This window comes from Chaetodon auriga, chromosome 17, assembly GCF_051107435.1.
Source record: "Chaetodon auriga isolate fChaAug3 chromosome 17, fChaAug3.hap1, whole genome shotgun sequence".
Lineage (NCBI taxonomy): Eukaryota > Metazoa > Chordata > Actinopteri > Chaetodontiformes > Chaetodontidae > Chaetodon > Chaetodon auriga.
Window position 1 is genome coordinate 20,260,281 of NC_135090.1, and position 25,925 is coordinate 20,286,205.

At 45.2% G+C, this 25,925-nt stretch overlaps 1 protein-coding gene across 3 annotated transcripts; it reads left to right on the forward strand.

Annotated features, from left to right (window-relative positions):
- Positions 1 to 257: 257 nt before the first annotated feature.
- On the forward strand, positions 258 to 25,051 carry LOC143335242 (uncharacterized). Of its 3 annotated transcripts, none has more exons than XM_076754513.1 (47): positions 258 to 366; positions 1,173 to 1,345; positions 1,619 to 1,778; positions 1,867 to 2,059; positions 2,171 to 2,239; positions 2,840 to 4,760; positions 4,852 to 4,944; positions 5,431 to 5,562; positions 5,860 to 6,016; positions 6,266 to 6,458; positions 6,580 to 8,455; positions 8,880 to 8,969; positions 9,647 to 10,228; positions 10,358 to 10,431; positions 10,617 to 10,715; positions 10,858 to 11,036; positions 11,138 to 11,297; positions 11,404 to 11,598; positions 13,682 to 13,841; positions 14,110 to 14,177; positions 14,274 to 14,485; positions 15,011 to 15,191; positions 15,582 to 15,785; positions 15,977 to 16,127; positions 16,398 to 16,468; positions 16,696 to 16,788; positions 17,289 to 17,521; positions 17,643 to 17,823; positions 17,935 to 18,129; positions 18,361 to 18,511; positions 18,618 to 18,733; positions 18,990 to 19,127; positions 19,369 to 19,519; positions 19,614 to 19,786; positions 20,136 to 20,271; positions 20,509 to 20,625; positions 20,804 to 20,841; positions 21,026 to 21,143; positions 21,287 to 21,399; positions 21,492 to 21,693; positions 21,899 to 22,146; positions 22,224 to 22,395; positions 22,733 to 22,869; positions 23,024 to 23,138; positions 23,218 to 23,454; positions 23,630 to 23,759; positions 24,280 to 25,051. In XM_076754513.1, exons 2-47 carry the CDS (start codon positions 1,237 to 1,239, stop codon positions 24,509 to 24,511), a joined length of 10,755 nt encoding a protein of 3,584 aa, XP_076610628.1. In that variant the 5' UTR covers positions 258 to 366; positions 1,173 to 1,236; the 3' UTR covers positions 24,512 to 25,051. The 3 variants fall into 3 exon arrangements, with proteins under 3 accessions (XP_076610628.1, XP_076610629.1, XP_076610630.1); XM_076754514.1 differs by having other exon boundaries at positions 10,620 to 10,715; XM_076754515.1 differs by having other exon boundaries at positions 23,636 to 23,759; positions 24,280 to 24,653.
- The last annotated feature ends 874 nt before the right edge of the window (positions 25,052 to 25,925 follow it).

Genomic DNA, 25,925 nt, shown 5'->3' on the forward strand with positions numbered 1-25,925 from the left:
ACAGGGTTTAATTATTGAATATATCAGGGTTTTATGAATATTTACTGTACGTGCGTTGGACTGAATATGGGGACAGTTGATGTGAAAACTGTGTCCTTATAAACCGCACGCACCAGTCAGTTCGTGTGCGTGATTGTCCGCCACTGCTCCCTGTGGTCGAGAAATTTACGACTGTTGATTCGCTGCTTGTAGAATCGGCTAGTGACGTTACAATCAGCGATAGGCTGCAGACGCTGCCGATCGACCCGTAACGGAGCGTCATCGTCACGTGGTCTGTTGGAAGACGAACGAAAGGAGAAATGGCTGCTAGTCTGTTAGCTGCCCATGTGACTCTTCTTTCTTCTAACTTGGGATATTGAAACACAGGTAAATGTTGCCGTTTGGGAGAACTGTTTAACGAAATACACCTATTTAAGTCGAAATCAATGGGCAAAGTGGGGGAAGCCACTAACTCATTAGCCTTCTCAAAACTTGCTAGTTAGCTTAGTTGCTCACAAGGTATGTGTACAGTTCAGAGTACACAAGTGTGAGGTACAACTCTGTCCTACCAAAACTGGCCTGATAAGATCAACTGGACAACAGCAGACTTAGTCAGATAGCTAGCTTTAGTCTTGATTTTATTCTTTGGCCATAGTTTAAAGACATATTTCTTTGTGTTCATGCCCACGTGGTGTACGTGTAAGCTAGGTACACACATCAAGCTATGTAAGTAAACACAGGCTCCCTTTGTTTACAGGATTGGTGGTCAGAGGAGACAGGAAGTAGTGTTTTACTTCACATGCCAAACTGGCAATAGAGTAATAAACTTTACATGCAAGTTTTGAAAAGCTTCATAATCTTTTTTTTTTTTTTTTTTTTTAATCAATCCTGAAGCACACAGCTTACCTCGGCTATTGCAACAGAGAAATAATCATTTATAGATGATTATACATGATGGAAGTGATGGAACTTCCTGTGTAGTTGAATTAACCAAGACGTGCTCAAACCTCACATGCATCACAGACATAAGGTTTTGATTTATGTCCTATATTACTGAACTTTCTGTCCCTTTTGCAGAGGTTAAATCACAGTGTTTCACATTGGGAACACACCTTGTAATCTCCATGTGTCATTTTAGGTGAACTAGCCTGTTTCTTTCTAGCAGTGTTTGAAATATGTGATTTAACTTTCAGCCCGACCCCTACGTGCTCAGCAGATCTCATATCACCCAAAGCTTTTGAACATTTTCTGGCTGTCATGGAGAAGAAAACAAGACAACTAACTCCTGAGCAGGATGCTCTGGAGCACATACTTGCTGGTAGAGACAAACCTTTTCTGGAGGAAAGGTTCATCGACTCCTTTAAAGGTAAGAGCTACACTTCTGATAGCAGTCTCTGTATTGATATTTAAGTGATTTCTGGTATTACTTTACAATGGGCTGCGGTAGTCAGTCGTACTATAGAAGTGAATGATTCAAAACATCAGTAACTTGTGTTTTTGAAGTGGAGCTGGATTGAAGTGATCTGCCAGTTAAAAATATTCTGTGTGGTGAAAGTAAAACAATGATCATGGTCATGCAAGTTACCATTGGCTCAGGAACGTAGACCAGAATGTTTTTACATTAATTTTGCTTTTCTAGGTAGAGGAGTGTTCACCCGCAAAGCCATTGAACCATCCACATTTGTAGTTGAATATCGGGGGAACATCTTTTCTCACAAAGACACAAGGCCTGAGAAGAAATGCGGTGACACTCTGAACAATTATTTGTTTAAGTTTTCATGGGAAGGAGCACACTGGTGGTAAGTCATCTGCTTGATATTCAGTTTGTCATAAAGATATCTGGTTGGGTTAAAGAATGGCTGAAGTTTCAGAGTACTTTGCTTGCAGCATTGATGCCTCAACGGAGGACAGGACCCTTGGAAGGCTTGTGAATGACGATCACATAAGTCCCAACTGTGAAATGAAGAAAGTTGTATGTGAGGGAAGGCCACACTTGTGCCTGTTTGCAGTGAAGAAAATATCTCCAGGCGAGGAGATAACTTACAGCTACGGGGTCTCCTCCTACCCGTGGCGCTCAACGGTTGGTCTCCTTATATCTTGCCAATGCAGTCTATTTTAATTGCGATAGTACACAAAGTGACTCAAATGTCAAATTTTCACATGACTTTTGTGTCACATTTGACATTTCCAGGAGCCCTTTGGTGGATCGAGTACTTCATACACAGACTTCTCTGCTACTTCGACACCGGGGAATGAAAGGGTATGTATAAGTCTACATTTAATGCTTTCACAAACTGTCTACATTGGCTTTTCTGACCACTACAGCAAATAAGTACTGCTGCTGTGCTTTCCTTGGCTTAGAATGAGACCTTCATATCTACATAGGGAGTAGGTCCTCTTCCACTGAGCCCACCATGTTGCACCACCATGTTTCCACTATTGCCCAGAAGGGACAAACCAAACACTGACTGTAGAGAAAAGCTTTTCTTTGTTATGTCACCCACAGTCCTCCATAGGTTCTTCGACAAACTTGGAAAAGGAGGATTGAGGGAAGGTGTATTCAGTTGGTTGCAGTCTGCAACCTCACCACTAGATGCCACTAAATTCCATAGACTGGACTGGAATTTTCAGATAAGCTAACCAGCTGCTGGTTGTAGCTTCATATTAATCATGCAGACGTGAGAGTGGCACGTATCCTCACAGCCAAATCTCTGCAAGAAAATGAATTTCCAGAAAGTTTAAGTGTTCTTTTGCCAATTGGTTTAATGGGATACTGGCAGAGCAGTAGATTACACATTTATCTGTGCATGCGTATATAAAGTTACAATTCTAAAAGTTCTTACTTGTACTGTATTTCCAGTTTTTGGACTCGGAGGCAGCTTCCAGCGTTGAAAATTCTGGCTCAAATGATGATGACGAACTTCCTGAAAGTGGAGCGAGTAATGAAAATGACAGTTTTGCCAACATCATCAGTCAGCTGGACTTCAGGAACAATTCACCGACGGATTTAGATTCCTCTCGAGAGATGTCTGGGACCTCTATGCTGAAACCTGACCACAATTCATGCACCCAGCAGGAGGATGAAGGTGATTTCAGCTCTGATGAAGATGACTGGGATGGAGACTCTGGACCCAGGAAGGCTAAACAAAAACCCAAAAACCCTCCTTCCGCTTGTATAAACTATTGTTATGTTTGCAGGGCAGGCAGTAGTAAAATTGCTCGACATCTTTTCACACATGCCTATGAAGAGCCTGATATCGCTCAAGCTTTTGCATTACCTAAAAAGTCGAAGGAACGGAAAAAGTTACTGACTGAATTACGGAACAGGGGAAACTACAGACATAATCAAGAGGTGCTGAAGAATAACAGCGGAGAGTTAAAACTGAGAAGACGATCGACGGCCGTGGTGATTGGTACTAAAACACATGTGCACTGTCCATATTGTAAAGGTATGTTTAAACGGAAGGAACTGTGGAGGCATTTAGCCAGATGTCCTTCTAAGACAATCTCAAACACTGAATCAAAAGGCAAGGCAAAGATCTTAACTGAGATTGCTCTTGCAGAGTCACCGTACTCCCAAAAAATCCCATCTGTTGTGTGGAAAGTGCTCTCAACTATGCAACAAGATGAGACTGCATCTGCAGTTCAAAATGATTTCCTTCTCATACAGCTGGCACAGTGTCTGTGTGAGAAGTATGAAACTAATCCAAATAAACATGATTACATCAGACAGAAGCTGCGAGAAATGGGAAGACTTTTGATAGCGCTGCATGGGAAGTCGATATTTAGCTTCGAAGAAGCAATCAAACCCAAAAACTTTTATAAAGTTGTTGAGGCTGTCAGGGACATCGCAGGTTTCGATGAAAAGATGCGGAGCTATAAAAAAACAACTCTGGCTTTGAAATTAAGACATTCACTCAAAAAAATATGCACCATGGTCCTCACTGCCGTTGATGGCGACGAGCAGGTGAAGAAAGACACGAATACATTCATGAAATTGTGTGCAAGAGAATGGAGTGAACTTGTCTCCCAAACAGCCATCGCTCCGTTGAGTGGACGTAAAGTAAACAACCCGTCTACCATACCCTTCACACGTGACATGCAGGTTTTCTACAGGTACCTGGAAACAACTTCAGCTTCTGCCATCGAAAGTCTGAAGATGCATGAAAGCCCACAGGCCTACAATGCACTTTCCAGGGTGACACTCGCACAGGTGTCAGTCTTAAACAAATGCATACCTGAGGTTTCAAAAATGACTCTGAAAACGTTCCAGGAGAGGGGCGACACCACCCGGGTGTTGTCCAAACGCTTCATCAGGATAAATATTCTGAGCAGGACTGGCCAAAAGGTTGCTGTGTTGTTGACTTCTGAACTTGTCAGTGCTATAACACTGCTTGTTAGCAAGAGAGAAGCATGTGGCGTCCACCAGGACAACCCTGTCTTGTTTGCAAGGCCCAACTCCTCTCCTACAAGCCTTTACAACGGAAGGAACTGCATCAGGGCTTTCTCAAGTCTGTGTCATGCGAAGAACCCAGAGCACCTCAGGTCGGTGCATCTTCACAAGCACATTGCAAGAGTCTTCCAGATTCTCAACCTGGAGAACGACGAGCTCCGTCACCTCGCTAAACTGTTGGGCCATGACATCCGGACTGACAGGGACTATTATCGGTTGCCAGAAGCAGCTGTGGAACTTGCTAAAATAGCAAAACTTCTTCTAGCAATGGAAAAGGGCTCTCTTGAAAGGTTCAAAGGAAGCTCTCTGCAGGAAATTGAGATTGAGGGTACGTGTAAAACACAGGACTGCTTTCATAGAGACAAATCGCTTCTTAAACTACACATGAATTTCATACTGTATCTTGCTTTGTATTCAAGATGAATTGGAGCCAGATGTGGAGCAGGGCAACCCTGAAAACGGTGAGGCTGAGGAGGACGATGAAGAATCGGATCTTTTGCTTCAGCAGAGCGGTATGTGATGAAGATAACCTCCTCCCCTTCCCATTTATCTGTGATATTCATTCTTTTTGATCGCCAGTGACACTGAAGTTGATAATGGACTTTGCTGTGTGGTCTCTTATTTGACTTAAGATTGAATGAAGACTCACTCATTTGAAAGGCCATATTAAGACTTTTAGTTTCACCACCGGTTGTTCTCGTGAAACTTTTAAGGTGTGCTCTCTGTAACAGTGTCCAGTTCAGTGTTAATTACACCGTCACCAGCACAGCTTCAGCAGAAGAAAAGTTAACATTGCAAGTTTCACCATGTGTTTTCTGGAGCAATTACAAAGCATTTAATTCAATTATACATGCCTGTTTACTGGAACAATCCTGTTTAAAGCTGAAATACATCAAGCATAATAGCATCCTTTAAGCCTTCAGTTTTCAAAGACAAATATGCTTTGTGTATGGTGTTGTTCATTCTTTAATATTTGTATTTTTGGATATTTTTTCCAGGTGCTATTGAACAACAGGCTGTCACGAAGAAGCAGAGAAGGCAGCTGACTCCTGAACAAGATGCCCAGGAGCACATAAAGTCTTGCAGAGACAAACCTTTCCTGGAGGAAGCGTTTATTGACTCCTTTAAAGGTTTCGGTCTTTAATGATTTTTTTAGTCAATCCTTTATTTAAACAGGCAGTCTCATTGACATCTAGATTTCTTTTTAAAGAGGCACCTAAATAGAAGTCTGCAAACAACAAATAGACAAATAGCATTCAGAATGCTACAGAATACAGTACAATATTTTCAAATCTTCAAAGGAAGTGTACTTGAAACAAGTTTTTCCAAGCTGTGTGTGTGAACAAGTTAAAGGTAAATGGAATATGATATCCATCATGTTGTACCACCATGGCCTTTTTTTTTTTTTTTCATCCTTGCTTTCATAGGGAGAGGTGTGTTCACCCGGGAATCCATCGAACCCTCCACCTTCGTTGTTGAGTTTCGGGGCAACATCTTCTCTCACAGAGAAACCAGGAGAAAGAAATGTGGCGATACTCTGAGCAACTATCTGTTCAACTTCTCGTGGAGTGGAAGAAACTGGTGGTGAGTCACACTCAATGGAAACCTTCTTTTTAAATGTCTGGAATGGCTCATGTGAAAGGGAAAACTTTACAAAACTCGTATAAACAAAAAAGCATAACCAAAGTGTGAATTTTGAAAAAGGAGGCAGAGTGTGAAGAGAAGTCAACAATCAGTTTGAGCAGTTTCAGTACAAAAGGCGTCTGCTGTCACGTCTCTGCCGCCCCGTCAGTCCCAGTGACAACAGTCTCAGTATGAATGCTCCTCTTGCAGCGTCAATGCTTCCAAAGAGGACGGGACCCTCGGAAGACTCGTGAATGACGATCACATGAGTCCCAACTGCGAAATGAGGAAAATCGTTCATGAGGGAAAACCACACTTGTGCCTGTTTGCAGTGAAGAAAATATCTCCAGGCGAGGAGATAACGTTCAACTATGGGGACTCCTCTTACCCGTGGCGCTCGACGGTGGGTTTACTCTCTGCAGAACAGAACCGTTGCTTTGGATTGCTTTTGATTTTATTGGTGTACACCTGATATCATGGTGTGAATAATAATACTGTTGGTACTTATTCGTTTGTTATTCCAGGCTGAGGACTCAGCAGGAGCCTCCAGTTCTGCTGAATCCTGCTGTGATGACGACTACGTACCTGATGATGAACCAAGTAGTGATGAAGGTTCCACCAGCAGCAACAACCAGCAGTGTCAGGATTTCGAGGACGATCCAGATCCAGATTCTTCTGAGCAGCAACCTGTTGGTTCTTCACCCTTGGAGCGGGAGGACGAGGCCGACAGCAGCTCTGATGAAAAGCCCAGAGATCCTTCCTACGCCAGAAGAAATTATTGTTACGTTTGCGGGAAAGCTCAGTCAAAAATTTCTCGCCACCTTTTCACCCACAGAAAAGAAGAGCCTGAAATAGCTGAAGTGTTTGCGCTTCGCCGACACTCCAAGGAGCGACATAGCCTGCTGGTTATGTTACGAAACAGAGGAAATTACGAACATAATCAACAGGTTTTGAAGACATGCCACGGAGAACTTAAAGTGAGCAGAAGAGATCAAAGCCTGTCCACCAATGCTAAAGCATTTACGCTCTGTCTGTACTGTAAAGGCACGTATACTCGTAAGGACATGTGGCGACATATGCAAAAGTGTTCCTTAAATAAGTCCTCAATGCGTCCAACAGGTGGCTGGAATAAAGTCTTAGCTTTGGTTGTTGCTGCAGAGTTAACTGACTCTCATCTCTCATCAGATGTGAAGAATATGTTCAGGAAAATGAAGAAAGATGAGATCGCATCTGTGGTTTGGAATGATCCACATATCCTGCGGCTGGCGCAGTGTTTGTGCCACATGAATGAGGGTAAAACAAAAAATCATGACTACATCACACACAAGCTGAGGCTGATGGGAAGACTCCTGTTAACGCTGAGGAAAAAGTCGATATCCAGTTTTGAAGACGCTGTCAAACCCCAGAACTTCAGCAAACTTGTTGAGGCCGTCAGAGAGCTCACCAGTTTCAACCAAGAGGCCAAGTCCTATGACAGTCCAAGTCTGATTATGAAACTGGCAAATTTGCTCAAGAAAGTTGGCGACATTAACTTCGCCATGGCTTTGAAAGACGACACTGATACACGGACGACACAGGAAGCAGTGACGTTCATGAAGCTGTGCACAGAGGAGTGGGGCTGCCTCCTCCCGCCAAAATACCGAGTGCGTGGCACACGGGCCGTACCGTTCATACACGATGTGCAGCTTTTCTATCAGTGCACTGAGAAGACAACAGCTTCAGCTGTTAAAAGTCTGACCGTGTATGGAATCCCTCAGGTCTACCATGCACTCCTCAGAGTGGTCGCTGCTCAAGTGTCAGTCTTAAACAAAAACATGGCAGAAGTTTCAAAAGTGACACTCAAGTCTTTCAACGAAAGGGACGAGACTGAGCCTCACGAAGACGCAGAGGCTCCTCAGTCACAGCTGGATCAGATTCTGTCCAAGCACTCTGTGAAGATCAATGTTGTGAGCATCAGGGGCAAAAAACTTGCTGTTACATTGACCCCAAAGCTGCTCAGTGCAATTACACTGCTGGTGAGTAAGAGAGACTCGTGTGGCGTGAATAAAAATAACCCCTTCTTATTTGCAAGACCCGTTGCTGCATGTATGAGCTTCTGCCATGGGCGCCAGTGCCTTGGCATTTTCACAGCTCGCTGCGGCGCAAAGAGCGCGGTGACCCTCAGGTCTGTGCATTTTCGGAAGTACATTGCGAGAGTTTTCCAGATTCTCAGCCTCACAAAGGAGGAGCTTGAGCAGCTCGGCCAAGTGCTGGGCCAGGACATCCGCACCGACAGAGAGTATTACCAGACGCCAGAGGCAGCTGTCGACATCGCAAAGGTCTCAGAACTGATGTCAGCGATGCAGAATGGATCTGCTGAAAGATTCAAAGGAAAATCTTTTGAGGAAATTGAGATTTCAGGTATGCGTTCAGTACCTAAAGGTGCCCTGTGGAGATTTGCTGTGACTCACAAAGCGCATCGTGCTCCTTCTTGAAGTCTAACACACTCGCGTTGATTACGTCCACGTTTTCTGTCCGGCACTCTTCCTTTTCTCTGCCTCGTGCTGGCAGATGGCTGTGTTTCTTGGTGCATTAGCGCCACCTGTCTGTGGGTGGAATAGTTTTTATACACATGCGAGTGCACATGCATGCTAACGTCCAAATTTAAGGTGCTCAACTCAAAACTCCACAGGGTGCCTTTAAAGAATGTCTAACCTGCCGAACGACATGAATCATTAAAGATTTTGTTTTGAAGAAATCAGTATACTTATGTCTTGATATTGATTGAAGCCACATCACTCACTGCTATCGGTACTAAACATGTGTCCCTGTCTCTCCTTTGAAGATGAACTGGAGCCAGACATGGAGGACAACCCTGAAAACAGTGACGCTGAGGAGGACAATGAAGAATCAGAAAGTTCCCTTCAGCTCAGTGGTGTGTAACAGACTCAAACTCTCCAGTGCTCAGTGAGCTGTGTTTATGTACTCTGAGTAGTTTTTGTCCAGACATTGAAGGTATAGTACGCTTTCTCCCTCTGGCACAAGATTACCCTCCAGTAAACCTGAATAAAGACAGAATCATTCAACATTTTTGAAGATGGTGTAAGACATGTTTGTACAGAAACAAGGAAACTTTAAATAGATTTGCTCGTCTTGACCTCATCCAGGCCTGTTGATATCAAAATCTGTGTACAGTGTAGTGCACAGTCGCACACCCTCTCTAAGCTTCTGTCCACCTTTGTCTTCTTGCTGTATGCTTTACTATTCTTCAACAATCAGAATTGGAGGTTATATTATTTCTGGAGTGACCGTGGAGCTGGTTGCACTTTATTGTGTTAGCATGTTTCCTAAAGCTGAAACATGATTTGAACTCTTGATGCAGGACAGTAAGAAGCAAAACAGAAGACTAAATGTGTGTCTAAGCAAGGTTTTCTGATGCTCGTCTTAATTCGACTTTGAGAAAAGGGATTTTTCATGCAGCGACAGATTAAGTGTGAACTTTATTAACTAACGTGAGAGTTCATGAGAGTTGGTCGGAGGGTAGAAATGTATCTACTGAAGAGAAGTGTGGATAATCCTCTCACACAGCAGCTGCGTCTGTATCTCCTCCAGGTCTTTCCTCCTCAAAAGGCTCCTCATCAACAGCTAAAAACTCCCGCAGAGTCTCGTCCTCGAGGAAACGTGGCCGAGGCAGAAAGAGGAGGAAGAAGAGTGAAAGTGAAGAATCTGAGCTGAATGACGAGAAAAAGGACGAGGACGCAGAGATGGGTGACGGGTCAGAGGACGTGCCCGAGAGCTGTGACATCAGCACGCCTGAGAAAACGCTGTCTCGCAGCAATGAGGACGCAACAAGGATGTCTTTTAGCGATGACGACGAGGACATGAACGTGGACTTTGACATGGACACCGATGAGGACCTTGTCACAAACGAGGACCGTGATGGAGACACAAACAGCTCAGCAGCATTGTCTTTGATACCAGATGTCCACGATAAGACAGAGCAGGACAACGGCAGCAGTGACACCAGGAGGACTGACAGCCCACCAAACAAGCCCACCGCTGCTGCGGACCCCGAAGAGACCGTGGACAAGGATGGAGGGAACCATGTGGAGGAAGACACTCAAAAGAGAGGAGAGGAACAGAAGCAGCGGACGGATGTGGACAGCAGAAGTTCCTCTGCCTTTTTAAATACAGGTACAATCAAATCAAAGTCAGGGCATCACCAAAGTCACTACAATTCATCATCAGGAGTCCGAATTTCACAGCAGACCATCCCATAGTATATTATGGTTTTCCAACCATGTTTGATTTCTTTATTCATAGAAAGGATGAACATCTTACCAGCTGTGGTGGCCGCAATGAAAGAAGTGAAGATATTAATCCCAAAACTGGACATTGTGAGTATCCAGTTTCTTTCCATTTTGTCTCATAACAAAAACTGGTTGAAAGTATGAATGTGAATTTTATTTAAGGACACTCTTCGGTTGTAAGACGGCTGACGTAGAGAGGCTCATCCTTAGCTGTAAATGGTAAATATTGGTAAGTAAATGACAAGTGTTTTTGTTTTGTTTGTTTGTTCCAGGAGAAGTTGAGGATGTCCCAGTCCCACGGTCAGCCCGTCCATGACGACAGCAACCAGCGTCCAGCGTCCATGGACAGCAACGAGCCGAGCGATGCAAAGGTGGAGCGTTGAGTCATTTATGTGATAGAATAATTTGAGCTGTGTAGGTGCCGTCTGAAATTTGAAAGGACCAGCTTCACGCAGAGCAGCTCCTGTGTCTCTGTTTCGCTTTGGTTCATTTGTGCGTCTTTAACTTCCACAGCATAACGAGACGAATCAGGCGGCGCAGATGACCTGCTCCCACTGCAAGACGACCATGATGAAGGGCCAAACGGCTTATCAGAAGAAGGGATTCACAGACGTCTTCTGCTCCAAAAACTGCCTGTTCAAAATGTTTCCCATCAACAGACCGGTCACCAAGACCTGTCATCACTGCCTCAGGTGAGTCTGAGAAAGTACAGCACCGCGTTCTTCTTCGTTCTCCACGTTAAAGGCAGACGCTGTGACAAACCGTTCATCATCTGGCCTCCTCTTTCTGCCAGGCCGATACTGCAGCCTCTGGACCTCATCATGGCTGCGGTGGACGTGAAGGGAACTATGAAGGACTTCTGCAGTGTGACCTGTCTGTCCTCGTTTAAGTCCAACAATGTGCCCACGCAAACGCTGCAGTCGACCTGCAGCATGTGCAACAAATCCTGCACTGTAAGCAAAAACACAGTTTTCTTCCACTTCAAATCATTGCCCCCCCCCAAAAAAAAACAAAAATTAAAACTACACTAACTATAAATCGTTATCATTACTTTTCTAGACCACGCGTGAGTTGACCCTGAACGAGGAGCTCCGCAAGTTTTGCAGCGACTCCTGCCTGGAAGATTTCCGCAGGGACAACACGACCGTCTGTGAGAACTGCGGCTCCGCCTTCCACAGCAAACCGCTCGTCCTGAAGCTGAAGGAGGAAACCAAAACCATCTGCAGCGGCGAGTGTCTGGACGAGTTCAAAAAGGTGCAGAAATATCAGAATGATCGTCATTTAAATTGGGAAAGATAGAAAACGCAAAGGAGTCTGTTTATTATTATTAATAACAATGATAATAATGATGATAAACTTTATTTGTGTGGCATCTTTTATACAGGAATTGTAGCTCGAAGTGCTTGAAGACATCAGTACTTCGTTGGTGGCATATTTTCACATTTTAAACAAGGTTTAATCATGTCAAACACCAGGTTTGAACACCTTCATGGCTGAATTACTGAACGCCTTTACAACGGATCCAACTTCATCTGCTGATGAAAATATAATGGATGTAGTCGAAAACGCAGGAACAGGTACTAAATGATGAGGTCCACGTCAGATTTAATGGATCATATGTCATCAGGTTTAGTTTGAAGGTCGTGCTTTGGTGCCGTTCGCTTTTGTCGTGGTGCGTTTTGGCTGCTCGCAGCACCTGTACCGTAATTACAGGAGCAGACGAGCAGCAGCTTCCAACCGTCAGCTCCGTTAACTCGGGTACCAGACTGCAGTACGGTCGGTGTGTCGGGCTGACTCCCGGTGTGATGCCGATGTTTACGCAGTTTGACCCGCCGTGTCTTCCTCCACCCTTGTGACCTCTGCGCGCTCGCCGTGGAAACATGAAGTGCTCCGTCCCCGGCTGCGGAAATATCCGCACGTCAAGATTATCTACTCAACAGAAATTTCACGTTTTCCCCTCCGATCCGGCGCTGTGCTGCGAGTGGCTGCGGGCCATCAAAAACCCTCGCTTCGAGCCTGAAGTTACGCCCGGGCTCGCGGCCAGGCTCCGCGGTCTGCGCGTGTGCAGTGACCACTTCAGGCACCGGGACTACGCCGGAGGACAGCGCACTTATTACGCCGCGTTGAAGCGAGGTGCTGTCCCGTCGCTGTTCCCCTGGTCAGAGCCACAGTCAGACACTGAACCGACATCACCTTCGCCCCAGCAACAGGTAAAGGTGAGCTGGGCTGCTGGCTGATGGAAATATGTCGGGATTTAACGTTTCGACCTGCTTCACGTAAATGTCGGCGTCACACTTCACAACAGCACTGAGGGACATTTTCTAATAGTTAAAGCATTTTCCTGCACCGCCTGTAATAAAAGGCCTCTGTTACTCTGATGCATCATAGATCAGTTTACTTTTCCTGCCTCTTCTTGGTCGCTTACTGTCACAAACCCAGCTGCAGCTGCAGCACAGAAGGAGGTGATGTTTTATTATAGGGCAATGCGCGGACTGTCCTCTCTGAGCATGCGCAGTGGCGTATGTCCGTCACCATCCGCTGAGATGAGAGATTACTAAAAGCAAAAAGAGTGGCACAAAAGGTTCAAGATACAGAATAGAACAACAACTCTGTCTATGTACATTATGTACAGATTATAAAGATATAAACGCCATAAAAATCCTGCTGCCCATAAAAAGTACTATTGCCAATATGTCATGTGTTGTATTGCACTTGAGAAATACTAAGTCTGTGTATATGCACAATATATACACTATTATTAGTCTGTGGTGCGTCTCCAAATAAACTACACTGGCTGTATTCATTTTAATGCAGGGACTTGTCATCCAGTGCAGACCCCCAATTTGGACAAAATTGGAGGTCTGTGGCACAGAGGAATAAGACGTGTTAGGCTTTTAGTGCAGTGAATTCATTGTAGGTTTTGGTCTTTTCGTGGGATTTGGGACATCACCAGCCTCATCCTGACTGCATGCTACCTGGCTGCAGGGATTTGCTCCCATTCAACCACAAGAGCGTTTGTGAGGTCTGGCGCTGATGTCACGCTGGAAGTCCTGCGTCACTGTGGTCCGGTTTATCCCAGAGTCGTTGCTCAGGGTCAGGCTCTGTGCAGGCGAGTGACGTTCTTCCACCAAACTGGGAGCCTCAGACGTGGCATTGTGTACAGGGGCATGGCAGTGTTTATCCAGGAAAACACCTACTGTTGTTGAAACCCTGCTGTTGTCCAACATATCATTGACATGTCCCTTTATTTGGAGCTAACGGGCACTGAGACGCTCACTGGCTGAATATTTTGCTGAATGAATGATTGTCTCTGTCTTCTTTTTCTGTTAATCTGCAGAAAATCAAGACACCCCACCAGTGCAACATGTGCCACGTTTCCAAGCCGATGTCCGACATGGTTCATTTCAAAACTGGTGAGGACATGGTGGAGCTCTTCTGCACTCGCACCTGTGTGACGTCATACAGTCTCCGGCCTGCGATTGTACACGACCTTAAAGGTACGGGACGACGGCACTGCTTGTGTGGATGGGCCAATGCAGGTAGCAGTGAGACAGTAAGATATGAGTAATACATCTGTGCACCCCCTCGTGCATGGTGGGAAACTACACCACACTGACATGCCTCGAAATAGATATTGTACTGTCTGACCCAGATTGTGACCCCTTTATTAGACCCGTCTCGCACAGCGTGGCATTATTATTATTGTTATCATTAGACCTGACTTTGCAGTAAATCTCATCACACGCTTCTAATTTCTCCCCTCAGGAAAGAAGATGTCGGCTCGGTTGAAGAAGAGGAAAAGAGGCAAGCAATCGAAACTAAAAGTGAATGCTGTGAGTTTATTTCAGAGCAGATGTCTGTGATGTTGCATCTCTTTAAAACAGTCGCATTTGATAATCACTGTGACGTAACTGTGCATCGTCCCACAGAAGGAAGCGTCTGCAGCTGCGGATTCGGACGCGCCGTCACCCGTCACTGCGGACTCAAACGCTGTCTGTCACCGCTGTGGGAAGACGCTGCTGAGAGGACAGACACTTTACCAGCTGAAGAGCTCACCGGACGTTTTTTGTTCAGCCTCTTGCTTCTCTGAAAGGCATCCGCACGTCACATTAGTCACCAAGAAGTGTCACAACTGCTTACAGTACGTCCAGGATGTTTCCTGAATGCTTTTCTGTGTCTGTGTGTCACCTGTCCTCCTCTTCATAGCATGATTTTTTTTGAGTATGTGTGTATTTGTCTCAGTTGTGAGATTTTGCTGCTTTTCTTTGTCTCGTGTGATCACAGGCTGAAAGTCTTGGGGTTTTGGAGTGTGTTCGATGACATTACCTTGAGTTTTAAGGCACTGTGATTGGCATTTTTCACTCTTTTCATTTTATAGAATAAGCTAAAATGTTGTCCTCAAGCTGTTCGACACCAGCGGAAACACAGCTGATGTGTCCTCTCTCTAAAATGAGCGTTGTGATGACGTGGCTGGTTGTGTTTTCGTGGCAGATTTTGTGTACGTATAGTGTTGTGCAGGTCAAGTCCTGCAAACATTACCTTAAATTCAGGAGACTGAGGTAAAACAGTCAAAGATCTTCGCTCATCCTTTGAAAAAACAAGACCTCTGCCTCATAACGAGACCCCCACTGTACAACTGAACCTCATCTGGCTCTCATTCCCTCAGGGTGATAACACGGCCTCAAAACATCATCCTCGCTCCGGTGGACGATTCAGGAACGATGAAGGAACTGTGCAGCAACACCTGCCTCTCCTCTGTCACCTGCAAGAGGAACATGGCTGCCCCGAAACCGCCACCTCTCGTAGGACCTCGGTCCGAGTGCAGGATGTGCTCCAAGTTTTGCTTTGTAAGGATGAATTTACTTTTCTTTGACTTTAAGTGACATCATAGCGCAGTGCTTTGAATGCAGCTGAACGTTGATGTGATATTTAAAGGAGAAGTTTGATTCTGTATTTTTCTCATTGTCAACAAATCTGATGAGAAGATACAGTTTCACAGAGACGTGAAACTGCTTGTTAAGGACTTGTGACTTTCAAAGTATTTGTAAGTAGAATAGAGGCCCCGTTTTCCCCATTTTCCTACATAGATTTTTGCAGCCAGAGGAATAAACTGCATCAGGCTTTCTGATTCTGTTCATGGGATTTTTTTGAAAATGAAGAATAGCACCAGCCTCACCTTCAGCATAATTAAACTGCCGCACTGCAGTAACATGCACGTGCTCCGTTGTCATCCTCAGTGCGGGTTCAGGATGACCCTGGATGGCTCCGTGCATAGACTCTGCAGCAACGCCTGTTTGATTAACTTCCACAAAGTCAACAACTTGTCTGTGTTTACCTGCGACGTCTGCGGCTCCGTCTGCCAAGACGAACGCCTCCTGCTGAAGATGGAGAACGGAAGTAAAAACATCTGCAGTGACGAATGTCTGGTCAAGTTCAAAGAGGTGTGAAAATCAAAAGTTTTAATTAGTTTTATCAGCTGATTGGTGGCTCAGTGAATATAAAACTTTATACAAGGATTGTCGTGTATAAAACCTAAAGTTCACACCATTTTTAGTGTCACATCAGCACCATCTGATCCCGTTCTGTCCCTCACGTTGTGTCTCTGCTGTTCCCTTTTTTAATAACTTTGCAGAAAGTTGCGACGCCTCAGCTGTGCCCCATGTGCCAGACGACTCATCAGATGTCAGATATGGTCGAAAATAAAAACGATGAGGGCAAGCTGGACTTCTTCTGTAGCAACAGATGCATGATGGTACACAAGGCTCAGTCCTTCACTGTGTCAGGTACTGCAGTCTTTTTCCGCTGGCTTTATTTGCATGGCTTGACTTACAGGACAGTGTATCAGCTTTGGCAGCAGTTTGCAAACATAAGACTTCAGTGAACATGGAGAAGACTAAAAGCAGAAACTCCTTCTCCCACTGTTCCCATCCCTGTTTCGCATACACAGTCCATCCCATCTACACTAAGCTTGAGATTATGTTTCTGGTGTCTCCAGCCGTGGCAAATCTCTCTCTGTGGAGCAGAACTTGACTCATTTTCACTTTGCTTCATAGGAGGGAGCAACCCAACATTTGATGAAAACGACACTAAAGAAGTGAAGCCATCGCTCCCAAACCTCAAGTGTGTGAGTATCGTGTGTCAAATGTCGTCTGTAATAATGACGACACACCGATTCAGAGCATGACTTTCAACCACATTTCTGCATTGAGACGCGATCAGTTTTGTGCCTGAGAAGTAATAAAACCTGAAAGTATTTTTTCTCTCTGTGAGAGTCGTCGCAGTTCTCCTCACAGACTTGTCTGATGTAAGTGTTGCACAGCTAATCGGTCCCTCTCTTAACTCCTCATCAAGATAAAAGAAGAGCCCATTGATGAAGAGTACAACCAGAATCTCTCATCCTCCATACCCACAGGAGACATCAAGGACGAACCTAATGTGGTAAAGGTAGGAGAGTTTTTTTTTTTTACATGTGAGCATAAAGCATGTGTTTTATTTCTACATCACCATAAGACAGATGAGATAGCATGAAAATGTTACGTGTATTTAAGCAAAATTCTGTAAATATTACAAGCAAAATGTACTTCAAGTATCTAAAGTACTAGTAATGCTGACTCAGCCCTTTCAGAGTGTTATACATGTTATTGATCATTATAACAGATGCATTAATAATTGAGTGGTATTTTGTTGGGAGTTGTTCAAGGTGGAGCTGATTTCAAGCACAGTTAAAATGTTTGGAAGTTTAAGGACAATTGATGATTTCAAGGATTATATCCTGGACATAGAGCCTGCTCTGCCTTGAACGATGATTCATTTAGTATTGATATGAATAATATTGTAAATGTCGTCACTGATACTGACGAGGAAAACAGCAGAAGAGACACATTAGTGGAGATTTAGAAAAGACGCCGTCACTGTGCATCGTCTGACTGCTCTGTCGTTGACAGGACGACCTGAAGATTGGCTCCGTCTTCTCCTTGACGGGTGACTCCACGTCTGCGGCGCCCACCCTCACCCACATGGATTTTCTTGAGTCTTGCTCCAACTGCCAAAAGGTTCTGATGGACGGAGAGACTGTTTATCAGAGGAAGGGCCACACATATATCTTCTGTGCCACTTCCTGCCTTTTGAAGTTTTACCAAATGAAACAAGCTAAGAAGACTTGCCACTTCTGCCTTCAGTGAGTCACGCAGTCGTTAAATTGGCTGAGTTTTAATCGGACTTCAGCTGAACTCATCTCAGCCACGTCTGCACGTTTTCAGCGCCAGTGATTGTACACGTTGTGCTTCTCATCCTCTCAGGACGATGGACCAGTCTCAGGACGTCCTCCAGGCGCCGGTGGATAACGAGGAGACGATGAAGGATTTCTGCAGTCAGACCTGCCTGTCCTCCTTCAACTACAAGAGAATCATGTCCACCAAAATAGCCATGGTGCCAGTGGCATCACACTCTCAATGCAGCATGTGCAGCAGATACTGCATCGTAAGACAGAAGGGAACAAATTCTAAAGATCAAATTGTATTTTATTTTTCTTGATTGTAACTGGACACTTAATTGTACCTGACGCACTGTCCTTTGTTTATCCTCCTGCAGAGCAAACATGAGATCATACAGCAGGACGTCATCCACAAGATCTGCAGTGATCCCTGTTTCCTCCGCTTCTGCACCATGAACAACTTGTCCATCTGTGAGAACTGCCGCTCCCACTGCAGCTCGCCTGTCATGCTCAAGATGGGAGATGGCAGCACAAAACTGTGCAGTGCAGAGTGTCTGGCCCAGTTCAAACAGGTAATGACATCTTAAACATCTGTCAGATGTCAAAGAAAAAACAACGTCTTTCTGCAATGCCATTTTTAAAGACTGCTGGCAATGTCCTTATTTGTCCTTTGACTTATTTGAGTCAAAGGCAGCGATAAAATGAAGAAGAAACATGCGGGGCAAATTGCAAATTCTGTGAGGAAATGACAAAAACACAAATAAATGAATATGCTTAATGTTGTCTCTGTGCTGTTTTATCAGAAAATCCGAACACCTCAGCCGTGCTCCATGTGCTGCACCCCCTGTTTGATGTCAGATATGGTTGAAAACAAAAACAGTGAGGACGTGGTGGAGCTCTTTTGTACCTACAGTTGTGTGATGGCGTCCAAGATCCAGACTGTCAGCGCAGCAGGTTCTGCTATATGTCCTCTCTGTCGTCCTTTCATGTTTGGGTTCTGCAGGTTTTGATGCGTGTGATATTTGTACTCATGATGTCAGTAATTGCTTCTACTCGACAGGTACTACATTGAATTGTGATAACTGTGCTAAGAGTACAGTACCAGCCTGCCACCTCGCCATGTCAGACGCCTCCATCAGGAACTTCTGCACTCTGACCTGTGCCATGGCTTTTAAGGTGAAACAACGTACGACAAAACTAAAGGCTCACAAACGCCTGCTTACTTTGTGGTCATCTAATTTTGAGGCAGCACTTACTAGATGTCATATATTTATGGTCTGATGTCTCACTCTCAGGAGCATCTACAGCTTTCCTCTCAGCTTGTTTTTCATACTTTTGGATTTTGGCTTTGGAACTTTTGCTTATTCCTTTGTGCCAAAGACTTCCTCTGTCACCCATAACCTTTGCGCATGTTTTGCTTTTCGTGCCACAGGAGAGTCAGAACGCTGCCACCAACACAACAGCAGCCTCTGAGAAAACCCACTGGGATTTCCTGAAGCCGCCAGAGAAACTGCCGTGCGCTCAGTGTCGGCGCATCTTAAAAACTACACCCCAGGTCGTCCAGAAGAAGGTGGGTTGGGTCTGTTTTTTTAAGATCGAGAGGCGGGTCTGTGTGTGACCCTTCCTGTCATGGAAATACCCTCGAGTAAGGCTCGTGACAGTTATAATGACAGTGCTGACATACCAGCTGTAAACCTGACTGTGAAACAGTAACATCGCATGTGTGTGTGTGTGTGTGTGTGTGTGTGTGTGTGTGTGTGTGTGTGTGTGTGTATGTATGTGTGTGTGTGCGCGCGTGTGTGTGTGTGCAGGGCAAAATGAATTTCGTGTGTAGCCTGGCCTGTTCTCAAGAGTTTAAGAGGGTCAACAACATCATGGGCAAGTGTGAGTATTGTAAGAATGAAAGGATCATCAGAGACGCCAAGAGGGTCAACAGCAAAGACTGCTACTTCTGCAGTGACGGTAAGAGGACGCAGGAAGGAAGGTGGACGGATGGATACTCAGATGGAAGGAAAGAAAGAGCCTGTCAGACGCTGAGTCTCTGCTCTCTTTCCAGGCTGTAAGATGCTCTTTTGCCACGAGCTGGAGAAGGAGTGGGGGGACCACTGCCGCTCGTGTGCTTACTGCCTCTCCATCTCGAAGACGGTGGTGACGGCACAGTACAAAGGCACTGACGAGACGTTCTGCTCTGAAGACTGCAACTCCAACTACAAAATGCTCTTCTGCCATGTGAGTAGAGGTGGAGCTTCAGCCACAGCACAGATTACCTGACAGTTATAGATAGATGTTGTAACTTCAAGAGTTGAGTTCTTTCCTTTTCTGAATGTTGTTTTTTTCTACTTGATTGGCAGAACTTTAATTGGCAATTATTTTATCATAATCGATTAATCATGAAAGTAATTTTTGAAACATTAGCCTGTTTTCTCAGCCTTCCAGGATAGACGACTGTATGACTCTGTTCTGTTCAAATGAGATTTTTTTCTTCTATTTTCTGACATTTTGCAGACCAAAAAATTAATTTCAACAATAATCAGCCGATAAAGCGATCTGCTCCTCATCGCTCTCCGTTTCCTCTCAGGTTGCCAGGTGTGACACCTGCGGCCACGAAGGGAAGCTGAGGCAGAGTCTTTGCATGCTGGGAGAGGTCAAACACTTCTGCGACCTGAAGTGTCTCCTACATTTTTGCAACAAAAAGGTCCAGATGGTCAACACAGGTCTGTATCGTTGTATGTTTCATCCTTTGTTTGCCTGTTTTATCGTTTACAACCTGCATTTAGTGGATTTTTTGTGCTGCTTGGGTGCTGTGGAAACAAACTGAGGACACATTATCACCTTTGAAGTTGACATATTTGCTTATTTATTGATGTGAGTTGGATTTTCAGTCGGTCCTGTCACCTCTTGCTTGACTTGAGATCAGTCCCTGCTGACTCTGCTTTGTTTCCCGCCACCAGTCTCCTCACCTGGACCTGCCAGTACCGCCGAGTCCTCGCCGGTCATCACTAACACCATCTCGCTCGCTGGCGCTTTGAAGAGGGAGCCCAGAGCCTCGGCCAGCTCTGCACAGCATGGTACACGCACACACACACACACACACACACACACACACACACACACACACACACACACTGACATTACGTCTGCACATACTGTGGAAAAGCTCTTAGAAATGAAGATGCTTTGTATTCTTTGGCTCAGCTGCAGCAGATATGTTTGTTTTTCTGACTCAAACTCTGTCATTCCTCACAGTCTCTGTCCCTGACATTCAGACAAAGGTTGTTGGACATGTAAGTTTACTCCAAGACCTCTAAGCACATATTTTTGAACTGCCCGTGACCTCCTTAACAACCAGGCGTTGCCAGCTGCATGAGAATATACGACAGACAGCATACGCAGATCATTCGAGGCCTTTTTGATGTTTGAATTATTGTTATTGTTGAAGACGTTGACCATGATTTGTCTGCTCTTCAGGCCAGTGTTCAAACAGTCACCAAGGAAGTGAAGAACAAGTCCATGCTCTGCACGCCGTTGGTCCATAACAAAGGAGTCTCCTGTACGACTCAGACGATGGACACAGAAGCGCAGACGGGTAAAATCAGGGTTTTTAACTGCTCTGCCAAATTAACTTTTTTATGATGTAGAGACAAAAAAAGACTAGATTCAAAGATTTACCTGTGCCGTCTTTTCAGAATTAAGAGCTTCGATGTGTCTGTCTTTCTCTCTTGTGTGAAGACGAGTTTGCACCCAAAGTCATAGTCCTGCCTGTCCCGGTGCCGGTGTACGTCCCTGTGCCGATGAACATGTACAGCCAGTGCACACCAAAGCCTGTAGGCCTTCCCTTACCGGTGCGTAAAACGCCTCTGACAGGCAGCTCAGACTCCAGGTGCCACCATCAGATTTTACAGACTCTGTCTTTTCCAAACCGTCCCTGCTGCAGCTGCCAGTGCCCGTGTTTCTTCCCGTGACGCCGGACTCAACGGTGACATCCACGAAGGAGACGATCCAGCCCGACTCCTCTGAGGGAGAGCTCAACTTCAAGCCTGAGCTGAGGAGAGCGCAGGATGAGAGGAACGAGACGGAGGACGGGCAGAAGGACAGCACGGTGACACAAGAAGGACAAGGAATTCATATTGTTCAGGGTAAGAGAACATGCTGTGTATGAAGGGTGCTCGGATCGTGATTGGCCAATACGCGTTATAAATAATTTGATTGGTGATATCTATTAAGGCTGATCAAAGTAGATTTCAGGACAGAGGAGATTCCAGACTCACAGATTAGCCTCCTCTCTGGTTTGTTCTTTAGAGGAAACTAAAACGTGTGAACTCTCATCATCATTATTTTCAGAGCACACCAGTCAGCGCAGCCATGACTCTGATCTGGATCATCAGGCCACCTTCGACAACCAGGAGGACTCCTTCTCTGACTCCAGCTTCAGGTCCTTCACACGACCGCACACCCACGAAAAACCACCTCAGGTGTTAGAAGTGGGTGCGCCCAGTGAGTCTGAGCCCCCACCTCCTGCTCCTCCAGCTCCTCCTGCTCCTCCAGCTCCAGAGAAACAAACTGGGGGGAAAGTCCACAACAAGAATAAGGTAACAAACCAGCTGGAGTTTAGAAGCTGCGCTGTCATCTTCCTTTGCTGCCATCTTGCCTCTCCTCTCTGTCTCAGGGTTGGAAGCTGCAGCAGTTTTCCAAAGCAGCTAAAAAGGATCCATCTCACAGAAACTTCCCCACAGCGGTGACGAGGAAGCACCACAGACTGAAGAGTCAGTGTGGAATTGACGCCTGGAAGAGATGGATCCAGTGGAGGCGATCACAAACCAGCCTGCACCTCATTTCCTGTATGTTTTTCTGTTTTTCTTAACAAACAGGTTTAATCAGAAGTTGTGGATTTTTGGCATTTGTTGATGTTACAGTTATTATGTTACATAAAACACCACCATCTTCTATGATATTCAACACAGAGGACTTGGCAGTAGCTTGGCAGTAAAATTCTCCTCAAAAACAATCATAAGGCGAGCTAACGTTGCCATAATACCATGCTGGATGGAAGTCAGTGGCAGCCTTAACCTGAGCTTATGAAATGTGAGGATTGAGATGACGCCAGGCTTTCACTGCTGTCTGAAACAAGTCCAACATGGCTGACATGTGACACTTTCCCCCGCCTCTTGTGAACAGTAAACGAGGACGTTCTTCGCTCCTCCGCCACCGAGCTGAGTGACGGCCTCTGCTGTTTCATTACCGAGGTGAAACAAGCCGACGGAGAGCCGTACGGCCCCGACGGCCTCTTCTACCTCTGTCTCAGCATACAACAGGCGAGATGAGCAACACTGCACACATACGCATATTCACAGGACGCTGTCTATGACTCGCTGTGTCAGGAAACCTTCAGACATCACTTGGCTCAACAGTGTCGGTCACACAGTTCTTGTTGTTTTCTCTGACTGTTCCTTTGTTGTTTCTCTTTAGTACCTGTTTGAGAACGGTCGTATGGAGAACATATTCAGTGACTTGAGCTACAAAAAGTTCTCCACTGGGTTCACCAAGATCCTGAAAGCTTCCAAAGCCTCAGTCACAGCCAGCGGTGAGTCATCGTGTCTTTATTTTTCTGTCTCTGATGAAGTCAGATTGACCAGATTTATGACAGGTCCCTCTCTCTGCAGCTTGTATCCAATCCTGTGTGGAGGAGAACTTTCTGTGGGACTGTAAACAGTTGGGGGCGTACTCCCCCATCGTCCTCCTCAACACTCTGCTCTTCTTCTGCTGCAAGTACTTTGGCCTCACCACGGTGGAGCAGCACCACCAGCTGTCCTTCGCCCACGTCATCTGCCACAGCAAAGACCCCAAGACCACCGTCCTGCGCTTCGACCCACCAGTGTCCATAAACAACGAGGAGTCAGGTAAAGCTGAGGGTCAGAGTGAATCACCTGATTGTAATAATGTTGATTTAAAGTATAAAAGACTTTCAACGTCTTGGTAAATTGTGTTAAAATCTCATGCACATGCACATTTTTGCTGGCACATTTAACAGAAGGGGGGGGTGTGTGTGTGTGTGTGCGTGTGTGTGTGTGTCAGATGCAGACGACGTCCCTTCTAAGAAGCGTAAGAAAAATGAGAGTAAGGAGGAAATCCTGGAGATGATGGAGAACGTGGAGAACCCTCTGCGCTGTCCCGTCAGACTCTACCAGTTCTACCTCTCCAAGTGGTTTGTCATCTTATTATGTGTTTTAGTTCTTGACTTTTTGTGGCCAGCTGATGAATCACTCTCCATGTAGCTCGGTTTTTGGTCTCCATCCTCCCGAGGGGAATATCTGGCTTTTTATCTTAATGCTCCACTATGTTCACCAGCTTGTTGCTAACTGTATCTGTTTGGTGCTGAGCGGGTGGTGCACGGTGGGCTTGTGGAGCTTTTTTCTGCTTATGAAGAGCTGCCTGCTGTGAGAGTGAGGAAACTGAGCAGCACTGAACAGAACAGTCCTGGGCTGGAAAACCAAACCAATGAGCCAAAAGTTGCTAATAGCCTCCGTAGAGCAGAAAGTCTGCGGAGTCCGTTGTGAACTTGTGGTATTTCATATAAGCAGTCAGAATGAACAAGCTGAGTCCCTCTTGGACCTCCAGGCAGCTTTCGATCTGTCAGGTTTTTTACTTCACGTCAGCTCTGTTATCACCTGTCAGTCTGAACTTATCGACTGTCTTTATTTTCCGTTGTCTCTCCTTGCGTCCAGCCCAGAGTCGGTAAGGCGGCGCAGTGACGTGTTCTACCTTCTACCAGACCGCTCTTGTGTTCCCAGCAGCCCTCTGTGGTTCTCCTCCACCCCTCTGGACGACAGCACAACGGAGGCCATGCTCGTGCGAATCCTCACCGTCCGAGAGCTGCAGGGGGAAGATCGGAGAGGCGCGCACCAGCCGACGTCAGCTGACGCACCGAGGAGGATTCAGAATGACGAGGCGCAGTAGGAGACGTCTTCTGTTGTTTCTGGAGCGATGTGTTTACATGTGGGTATCAGGTTTCATTTAAAAATCAAACAGAAATCTAGAAGTGACGTCTTTCAAACTCAGAACTGAAGTTAGTTCAGCTACAAAGCGAGCCCTCCTTCATCAGGTCAGGTCACGTCTACAAAAAACCACGAACCATGTTATCCTCTGTTTTTGTCATGTGGTGCAGTTTGGCAGAGGAAGGGGCGACTAATTTTCTAGACCTAAAATATCTCAGTGTGTGTTTTTGAGAAGCTGTGTAACAGCAAAAGTAAGACTGGTCTAACGCTCGAGTCTTTCACCTTGAGAAGAGAGAAACGAGTTTACGTGAACTGCTGCTTCATGCTGTCAGTCAAGCCTCTGTCTTGTTTTGTGTCAGGTGAATGTTGATGCTTTCAGCTGTGACTTGAGATTTAGTTATTTTCATTTTGAATTAATAAAAACACTGAAATCATGTGTTTAACCAAACTTTGTTTCCCTTTATTATGGACGTCTGCAAAATCAATAAAGACCAACAAAGATTCCTGTTGTGTTGCATGATGTGGACCCACTCAGGCGTTTCCAGGTCTGTAACCGCCCCCCTCCCACCACTCACTCAAAACAGTGAAAACACCTGTGCGGGTGCACTGTGGCTGTAGATGGGATGGAGACACATGGCTGTTAATACTGACATGAACGGAGGAGACTCATCGGTGTGGATCCTCGTCATCCTCCAGGAGTTCATTTTGACCAATATTTGTGCCTTTATGGACTCGATCCACGTGGGAATGCGTGTGCAGCAGTCCTGGTGTGTGTGTACGTACGACAGCTGAAGGGGGGAGGCCTTGCAGCAAAGTGCCGCGGGTCAGGATTGAATCCAGTTCATGGGGTGAATCGGCTATTTTAATCTGAGTTACACATCTACAGCTACACAGCAAATAAGAAACATTTTAAAGGAGAATTATAATTTCCAATCGATTTATTTTCTTTTTTTTTTGTATTTGATTGTTTCTTCTTATTGGCGAATTCATTTTTGATGTGGGAGGAAACCGGAGCACTAATTTTCATTTTCTGTGCTCATGCATGCATTTGTTTAACATTAAACAGTTTGAAACATAGACACAAAAGGCGAAGTTTATAACAACCAGAACAAAAGAGCATGGTTACTTCTCCATAAAACAGCTGAAAATAGGAAAATAATACAAATAAATGACAAATAAAAAGTGGGTAAATAATATAAAACAATGACATATCATTTGATATAACAAAACTGAATCCAAAATAAATGAATGTTTTGAATGATTTTTTAAACATGTTGTGAGAAATTAATCGTCTGCTTTGGCTGAGAGTTAATTTTTCTTGACTTGTGAATGTGGAACTCTCCAATGAAACATGGAATCTAAAGCGTTTGTGTGAT